The sequence below is a fragment of the Perkinsus marinus genome (genome assembly GCF_000006405.1).
Source record: "Perkinsus marinus ATCC 50983 genomic scaffold scf_1104296928266, whole genome shotgun sequence".
In the NCBI taxonomy this organism is placed as follows: Eukaryota; Perkinsozoa; order Perkinsida; family Perkinsidae; genus Perkinsus; species Perkinsus marinus.
Genome location: NW_003216874.1, coordinates 143,228 through 153,190, shown reverse-complemented (window position 1 = coordinate 153,190; position 9,963 = coordinate 143,228). Strand labels below are relative to the sequence as shown.

The following is a 9,963-nucleotide window of genomic DNA, read 5'->3' as shown; positions in this document are numbered from 1 at the left end:
CTCCTTTTCATACTAGGATGATGCCTAAAAGTGAGAAATATAATAATAATATCCTAGGTAGTATAAGAGTCTATGAATAATGAGTAGTAGTAGTAGGATTGTATAAGATATAAATAGTGGAATAGAGGATTATTGGCGATAATCCTGGGATTGGGATTGGGATTATCGTCGAACACTCTTCACAGAAGCCTCTACCCTCACAATAGAGGCAACCTACAAGAACAACAAGCCAGGCAGGCATGTTGGTAATAACAATGGCTACTCATGGTGATAGTGGTAGTAGTAATCGAGTAGTAGTAATAGTAGGCACACATTCCGAATCCTGTGAATAGACGAGTTAGTTGAGATTATATTACTGAATAGTAGTATTTAGACATATGCTGCCTCTACTATAGGATCATAGTGCTGATGGTGGTGGTCATGATAAGAAGGAGGAGAAGGAGAAGAAGATACTAAGGATAGTAGGGATGATAAACTCAACAAGGTGTGGTAATGATGATGTTATTATTATTAGTAATACAACTATGTAGTAATAGGATGATGATGATGATGAAGATGTAATAACAATGATGATCATCATCATCATGAACCTATTATGTCTATTAACTACTATCAATGATATTCCTCAATATCATCCTCATTAATGATGATAATAATAGAGGAGGAGGTGGAGGTGGAGAAGGAGGAGGCATAGGAAATGTAAGTGATCACCATACATCATCCTCAGCAGCAACAGCAGCAGCAGCAACATGAAGTAGGGTAGATGATGACGTGAGGATAACGATGATGTTAGAAGACTACAACTAGTAGTAGAACAGCAGGTACCTTATTATCATTCCCTTCTGCTGCTGCTACCACCATGATGTTGTTGTTGTTGCTCCTCCTCATCTACCATCACTGCCACATTCTGATGATGATCATCATCATTAACACCGCCTTCCATTTTTTGAGGAGGGGATGCTACTGTAGTATTATTATAATACCTAATAATAGACAGCATGATGATAGTAATACAAGTAGTAGCTGTTGATAGTAATACAAGTAGTAGCTGTTGATAGTAGTATTACCTTTCTTGCGGCAGCATAGTAGTAGTAGTAGTAGTATCAGGTGTTGATGATGGCATAATGAGAGGATAGGGATAAGAGTAAGATGATGATACACCAGGACCAGGACTAGCATGAGCATGTCGTGTATATGAGCCTATACTACTGCTACTAGTAGGTGGTGGTGGTGGAGGAATATACATACTGCTTGGTCCACCAGATGTTGTAGTAGGGTAAGGTCGCATCTCGGGACTAGATGATACTACTGGATAATAATATGATCCATTAACAGCAGCAGCAGCAGCAGCAGCAGAAGGAGGAGGAGGAGATGGCGAAGGTGTGGTAGTATAATAATAATAATTATTATCATACATACGTTGTTGTTGTGGTGATGGTGACATAGCAGCAGCTTGATATTGTTGTTGATGATGATGATAAGGTATAGGGTACGGGGAATACCTATTATGAATAATGATACTCAAGGATAATCACCACCTACTACTACTATTACCCTGTTGCTGGTATTGGAGTAGGGGAAGGCATACTATAAGTATTATCATAATAATACTGTCCTCCTCCTCCTCCTCCTCCTTGTTGTTGTTGTGATGATGATGTTGTACTACTACCATATACCATACCTTCTTGTACCATCCTACTACTACTACCATACCCTCCTCCTCCTACTAGTACTACATCCTCATAGTGCTGAGGAACATTAGTACCATAACCCCCTTGTTGGTGGTGAGTATTATAATAGGTAGGCCCCTCACAAGCAGCAGCAGCAGCCGTCGTCGTCGTCGTCGCTGCCCTCTGCTGCTGCTGGTCCTGTTGAGGGTCAGGTCCCACTTGTGATGATGATGATGATGATGACGTAGATGCTGGGCCTTGGAACTCAGCAGGAGGTGGAGGTGGATATGCGAACTGTGTAGTACCAGTACCAGTAGTAGCCTCTACAGTAGTACTAGTAGGGCCGGGAGGAGGAGGAGGTGAGGGTGAGGGTACTGCATTGTAGTAATAGGGAGGGGCAGTAGTATCAAGAACATCCTGTGTTGTATGGTAATAGGTATGTTGTTGTTGATATGGATTAGTGTTGTAATGCATGATACTACTACTACTAGCAGAGTAGGTAGTAGTAATAGAAGGATCTCCTATACTACCAGAGGATCCCCTTGGTATGAACTCAGCAGCATGGGCAGATAGTTGTCGTTGTTGTCGTCCACTAGAAGGAAGAGGAGTATTACCCTTCTCCTCCTCTTCATCCTTGACCCCAACACCATCCACTTCCTTCTTCTTCTTCTGATGATGATGATGATGATATGTAGGTAGTGGGGTAGTCGATGATGATGGTGGTGGGGGTAGAGTCTCTGCTACTACTGACTTGCTTCCTTCTCTATGTTGGGTATCATCATCATCATGATCATCACCAAGAGTAGTCGAGTACCTGTGATGGTGGTGTTATTATTACATTAACATTACTAATATTACCTCTTATCCCCTTTATTATCATCATCTGCATACTCCCCTCCTCTCCTCTTACTACTACTACTACTCGAAGGGTAATAATAATGATGATGATGTCGGCGTCCATCAGTGTTTCCACTCCCACTAGCGGTATACTCCACATCTTCATTATCATTACCCCTTCTAGTTGGCGGCAACAACGACGGCTGCTGCTGCTGCTTTCCCGATACCACACCTCCCCGAACTCGTTCCTTATTGTTGCTACTAGTAGCAGTATGTGATCCCCTCTGAAAGTAGTGAGTATGCTGCTCCTATTATGTGTTATTATTATTACCCTTTCAGATGCTGTCTCTTTAGCATACTTACCAGTACCCCTCACATTAAAGCTACTCCCTATTGATGATGATGATGATCTTCCATAATACAATACTCCCCGATTATTATGTTGATGATGTTGTTGACCCTTCCTGCTACGTCTACTATTATAGATACCACCATCAACTACTCCACCCAAAACATCATCCTCCTCATCATCATCATCATCCTCGTTATGGTAGTCACCATTGTTAGCTGATGATGATGTCCATCCCCCCGATGGACACCATAACCTAGACTGCTGCTGCTGCTGTTGGTGCTGCTGGTGCTGCTGCTGCTGGTGGTGATCAGTCCTCGATAATGATGATCGTGATGATGGTGTTGCCTCATCTCCTCCTTTATTATTCATAACCCCTCCACCACCACCACCACCACGATAAGGCTTCTCTACAGTAGTAGCCTTCTTCTTCTGCTCAGGTGGTCCAGCAGCAGCAGCAGCCTTCTTGCGTTGATCTAGTTCCCTTAACTTTTCAGCACATCGTCGCCGTCCTATTAATACCAACATTACCTATTAGTATTGTATTATTATTATTACGTTCCTCCTCCTCTCTCTCCTCTTCCTTCATCTTCGCCATCTTCCTTTCACTCGCTTTAAGCGCCATATCAGCATGCATCCTCCTTAGATCCACTCCTAAACTCATATTACTACTACTACTACCCTACTACTATTATTACTACTACCCTTAGTATCAGGACCAATAGATCCTCGTAGTGGTCGAGATCGTCCTCCATCACTACTACCATGTTCAGGCTGTTTGGAAGATGATGTTCTTGATGTATCCACAACCTTATCACTCCATACACTATGTTTAGTAGTTTCGGTAGGTAGTAATAGTAGATCATCATCATCATCGTCATCATCATCATAAGCAGCATCAGCCCAACTAGGACCTACTAGCATGATCAACACCTTATTACTACCATACTACTACTACCCGCCCTGATATGTTGTTGTTGTTGAGAGGAAGAGGAGGCTCCTCCTCCTCCTCCTCCTCCTTTCTTATCGTTACCCCTCATAGATGGGCTCCTACTACTATTATTACTACTACCACCATCACCGACTACCATCCCTACACTACCAGATGCCCTAGTAGGATTGCTACTACTATTGTCTGAAATATTCATATAAACAAGTGTAAAAGAAGAGGAGTTCTAACCTCTAGCACTACTACTCGTAGTAGTATTGTTATTTGTTGCTGATGGTGCTGCTGCAGTGGTGGTTGTCGTATTAGTATTGTTATTATAAGTAACCTATGTATAACGATAATATAACAATATGATTGTTGCTATTACCACTAATGTAGTAGAAGTGGCATCATCAGTCCTCTTCCTTCTATTGGAGAGTCCAGTCCCTTCCTTCATTATCAATCCTGATGTCTTTGTTACAGCCTCTTGCTTATCATCAGGGGTAGTTGGAGCAGTTGTGGTAGGAGATTCCTCCTTATTATTACCATTCACTAAGACTACCTTAGTGCTTCTATTAGCCCTCTTGCTAAATAGAGTCTTCTTCTTAGTCTTTATACTATCAACTACTGTTGTCGTAGTTTTATTAGTCATAAGTAGATTACTACTACTACTGGGAGGTAAATACCCTTCCTCTTTATGGAAGTACGTATGTAATAGGGCAAGTCTAGGCTCTAGTTCTTCTTGTTCTTGTTGTAGAGTAATAAGAATATACTACTGGTATTAGTAGTAGTAATGATGAGGGAATCGATGAGATAACGATCAATAATAAGACCGTTAAACTGAAAACAACAATGAATGAACAACGTACTACGACCAACGCAACGGTGACATCATCAGAAAGGAATTGCACGAAAAACTCAAAAATGTAAACATGACGCGCTTCGCTCCGCCTTCCTACTGCACGGGGCACTGAATGAAGCAAGCTGTATCGATCTTGAATTGAATATACCTTGTGTTGAATGTGTTGTGGAGTTTCAATGCTGGGGGAGTGAGGGGCCACCACCTCAATCACAGGTTTCGGCTGAAATTGATGTTTATTGAGTGCTCATCATCAAAAGTGAGGTTTCTATAGAGATATGTTAGCGCAGATCTTGGTGACACGGTGAAATAAAGGTTGAATATTAGGTGTATATTATGTATCACGGAATTGGCAGTCGATCCTTGGTCCTTATGTAGGATGATGTCCTGATATTGTGGATCACCAGGAATGGTCAAAAGAGTTACTAGTCGTAGTTTTATTATTATGGGGGCTACTGCCTCCTCCACTACCAATGATCATGATAGTCAAGGACAGCCTCCTCTTACTACAGCTGCTATTGGTAATAGTAGGGGTGGTAGTAGTAGTAGCGATGTTGTTATCATCATCAGAGAAGGCTGTATATACAACAGCAGGAGAGGAGATAAGTAGGAGTAATGCTGATAATAGTAGATCATGGATCGATAACCACATTCATACCATACCATCTACAGATCCGTAATCCTACTAATCCTAACTGCTATCACTATCTATTAGGTATTGGGAATTGAGTGGTTTCCCTCAAGGGACTGCTATGGAATATTCACTTTTCAATGCATTATATAGAGTGGCCAATAGTAAAGATAAAAGTGTGGAGATGAAGAGGCTGGTATTAACTATGAATGGGAGTATAGTACTTATTGTGTATTGGTATGTAGGTGAACTCATTACCGAAAGGTCGTGGGTTCGGTCCTTTGGTAGCAGTTTTTGTGAAACAACTCGAGTCAGTATTGCTTAGTGACGAGTCACCGAGTGAAGGAAGTATTGCAGCTTGTATTGCTTTATCAGTGGTAATATGATTATGATGTGGAGAAGGAGTGGTATTATGATTAGTTGGGGTTAGATATTGAGATTGGTTATTAGAGTATTACCAGCATCTCGAATGCCCATCCTCCACACATTAAGCCATCGATTAGCATCAATAATAGGCAACACCCCTTCCTCATCTCTATCACAATATATGGTACTAATAATAATACTATACATCAGTAGTGGATGATAATACTAGTAGTAGTATTAGTAGGTAGGGCTATACTCCTCCTTATTTGAGCTATTGCTAGCATTATGGCGAATACATGATGATGGTGATACTAGACAAGTCATCATCAACATCGATGATAATAATAAACGGTAAGGCTATGAGGTGGATGAGGAGGGCGAATACACTTGATTGATAATAACATTAGTAGTGCATCATCATCATCATTACCCTATATGGACGACTTTATTAACACGATATTGGATGATAATGGAGGAGGAGAAGAGGGATCGTCGATGAGTAGAGTTATTATACTCTTACTACGATGTATTATATCCCCTACCATTCGTTTGAAACATCGTGCTATGCAACTACTCATCATAATGGTAATAATACCAGCAACAACATCATCATACAAAAGTATACCATGATGATGATAGTAGTGGTAGTTACAACTAAGCCCTAGGATGAGGCATCTAGGCCCAGCAGTATTCAGTAGTAGTAGTACTAATAAACAGGATGATATGGATATGTTACTATCGAGGGCATCACTACAATTAATACAGGAATTACCACACAACACCAATAACAACACCATGAAGCCACCTCTATCCATGATAACCTTGTAATAACAATACTATCATTTCAGGTGAGCATCATCATATGGATATACCCTTTAGATATACCCTCATCATACGTTCACCTACAGCATTAGCATCATTACAAGCTAGGACTGATTCTACTCAAACTCTTCTACCACTCATCAAGTCCATGTAATGATGACTTACTCAACAGTCATAGCATCATAGTAGTATTATAGTAGATATGAGCATACTACTATGATAAAGGGTCGATCTACTGGAGGAGGTGATAGTGGTGGTATACAGCAGCAATATGATGCATCCCAGCTATTGGCTCTAAAGGTGGTCATACTCCTACTCTTGGTGCGACAAGAGGGATGCTCTATTAATGCATCCCACTGTTGGATAGATAATGATGATGATGATATTGCTAACTACAAGATACAATGTAGGGTGTAGTACTGAGTAGTAGTACTAGTTGTTTATCTACTTCTAGATGGTTTACTCCAAAGTCTAGATGATGATAGTAATGGTAAAGAGACGATAAGAGATCGTTTGAGTAAGTAGTAAGATCATCATTATCATCATCATCATTGTTGTTGTAGATGTATCATCAATATTGGTATTAGTATTAATTAGAGTAGCTCGATGTAACTATGCTGAGAGTAATAATAACAAGATGGGTAGTAGGAATGAGTTCCTAACCATAACTATAGCTGCAACTCTACATAATCTGGCTAAACATACTATTACACATTTACATTGGTAAGTAGTAGTAGAAGAGGAGGAAGATAAGAATGTACACACTTTCATACTATCATTTAGGTATGCTTGCCAGAAGTTATTGCATTTTACTAAGCTACTCTTAGTAGTAGTAGTAACAGCGTCATCATCCCCCCCAAGTGATGATGATGTTGATACACCCGATAAGCTACTACTACAAAGCCTGTTATATTTGATAATAACATCATTATCACCTAGTAACATATCAACTAATATACCATTGGTTTACAGTTTACTATTACTACATCCACCACCAGACTTGCTACTTAGTGCTGGTGTAGCTGGTAAACTACTATGTAGTATGTATACTAAACTAGAAGGTATAGTAAGTATTGATACTGATGATGATGATTGGTTGGAGGAGGCATCCCTTCATGAGGTTGTTGCATACATATCACAATGCATTATCAAGTCGGGCGCAGCTGATGTGGGTAGGGATGCTTTGGGGTTTATGGATGCTATAGGAGGACGAGGAGAACGAGAGGGTTGGTTTAATAATCGTATATTCGATTATAAAGAGTATCAGTATGATGATGGTGATAGTAGTAGTAAGGTAGATGATGGTAGAGGGTACTATTCAATGATGTTATGGTCAATAATAGAGGATAGTATGATGTTCAATGATCATGATGAAGCTGGGTTAAGGTATATATGTTGGACTAGAGATATGTCTTAATAGATACAATACTCAACACTGTAGTGTTGTAATATGGTGGTCGTCGTCTTTCCTTGTCTTAATCATGGCATTGTGTTTAGTATACCTAATACAGGTATTAATGTAGGATTTATTGTTTGAAAAGAATTTTAGCTGCCTAGTGAAAGGCATCATCCATTTTGGTGACATTATGGTGAAGGAGGTGAGGTAATGAATCTCCGAAAGGTATATGGAGAACAACCGCAGTGATAGTAGGTATGTAAGGATGATACCGGTTGGATGGATATATCATGGGGTGTCCAAGCCGTTGTTAGTCGATAGCGTCATGCCGCCCTAAGGGGGTTGGGTAATGCCGCCCTAAGGTGGTGTCCTAGTTCAACTAGGAGACTGGATGATAGAAGCGGTGCTAGTTGAGACTACCGACTCCGACCAATGCATGATGATGATGAAGTTAGTGGGGTAAGAAGGATATCTTGGTTAGAGGACAGTGGATCATGGTGCATCAATCTATTACTATTATTATAATCCGACGTATGTCCCATACTTCCCATCCATCATGCACACAATGAATCAATCTTCTTGTTGCTCTTGTTGTTGCTTCTCCTAACAGTATATATTGTGTTGATGATGATGTTGGGTATTCAATTATCCTCGAGAGGAGGTCTTGCTGGCCACCTCATCATCATGCCAAACAGTATTCGATCATCATCATCATCTCTAGATGAGCTAGGCATAACAACACATCCCACCACACCGGCTGACCACATCAAAGTGAAGCTCTCGGCTCAGGTATTATGGGCAATACTCATTATCTATATTATTACTAGTAGTAGTAGATGCATCGATACTTCAATGACAACATGATAAGAATTGAAAGAGTTGGTATAGACCCAGAGGCAGGGGGTATGATAACTGATATCCATGCTACTATCAATGTATCATCAAAGTAATGATCAGAGTAATAGGGGTATATATGTCAATAACTCATCAGAGCTTATCCGTTTACTATCATACACCGGCATCCTTCCTTTCTGGTATATCTAACAGCAAATAATGATGATGATGATGATGAGAATAGTGTTCAAGTGAAGGCATGGGTAAGGGCGGCTGCTACTGCCTACCCTATAGTATGGTCATCATCATAATTAGATCGAGTCCCTATGCAACTTTGGTACTAGTGGAGATTGCCATACCTTATCAGCTCTACTACAGTATGCACATAAGGTATGGTATGATGATAATAATAAGGGCCAAGACTATCATGAGAGGCTGCTGCCGTCGTGTATGATGGCTGCTGCATCTGGTAGTAGTACTCTTGGTGCTGATAATGATAATAATGATGTATTACCATCGGAAGAGATAATGCTATCAAGTGTAGCCAAGTAAGTAGGAAGAAGAGTAGTAGTGAAGAGTTATGTATGTTATGGTTTGCAGACACCTAGAGAGAGCAAGAAGCCTCCATAAGGGTGGACATCATGCTCAGGCACTCGATGCTTTATTAACAGTACTACATCTTCATCCATCACATGATGACCAGGCATTACAGGAGGTAGGCAACACCACCAGCAACACCACCAGCACCAGCAACAGTATCACCATCTTAGCAGTATACCATCTTTATAGTACTTCACACATCTGTTCGATGAAGCTGCTGCTACTGCTACTACTGCTACCACAGCATCAACAACCACCATGGTGACATCATCATCATCGTCTACTAGGAGGGTAGTGATGACTCCTCCTTTAACATCATCATCATCGTCCTCATCATCATCATCATCATATCATGCAGCTACTGCGCCTGTTCCTAGAACTGCTACTACTACTACCACCATGAGCAGTAATACCTACAACAATGCCTCGCTACCACAGCCGATTCCTTCTCCTTATAGAGCGAGTACGGAGTAGCAGTTCAGTGATGACTGGTGGGCAGCACAGTAGAAGAGATGATAGAGGACCTGAATGCTCTCTCGAGGAAAGGGTAGCATCATCATCATCAACAACAGTAGACTCGGTAAGGATAGATGTGATACTTTAGAGGTGTGATGGTATGTTGGTAGATGGTCCCACCACCACCTGATTCCACAACCACTGCTAGTCAATGG

General features: G+C 40.8%; 2 protein-coding genes across 2 annotated transcripts in view; one reads left to right on the top strand and one right to left on the bottom strand.

Annotated features, from left to right (window-relative positions):
• Positions 1-3,896, bottom strand: part of Pmar_PMAR015211 (sugar transporter, putative) — a gene marked incomplete at both ends in the record, with an annotated part of 6,458 nt that extends 2,562 nt beyond the window's left edge. Inside the window, 9 exons of the mRNA XM_002788370.1 lie at positions 859-983; positions 1,420-1,502; positions 1,555-1,587; positions 2,201-2,262; positions 2,285-2,339; positions 3,232-3,368; positions 3,415-3,510; positions 3,561-3,770; positions 3,815-3,896. Coding sequence (XP_002788416.1) covers positions 859-983; positions 1,420-1,502; positions 1,555-1,587; positions 2,201-2,262; positions 2,285-2,339; positions 3,232-3,368; positions 3,415-3,510; positions 3,561-3,770; positions 3,815-3,896 — 883 coding nt within the window. The remainder of the gene's footprint in view (positions 1-858; positions 984-1,419; positions 1,503-1,554; positions 1,588-2,200; positions 2,263-2,284; positions 2,340-3,231; positions 3,369-3,414; positions 3,511-3,560; positions 3,771-3,814) is intronic.
• A 2,782-nt stretch (positions 3,897-6,678) lies between these two features.
• On the top strand, positions 6,679-8,179 carry Pmar_PMAR015210 (hypothetical protein; the record flags this gene model as incomplete). The annotated part of the gene is made up of 2 exons (XM_002788369.1): positions 6,679-6,762; positions 8,114-8,179. 2 exons carry the CDS (start codon positions 6,679-6,681, stop codon positions 8,177-8,179), a joined length of 150 nt encoding a protein of 49 aa, XP_002788415.1.
• Between the last annotated feature and the right edge of the window lie 1,784 nt (positions 8,180-9,963).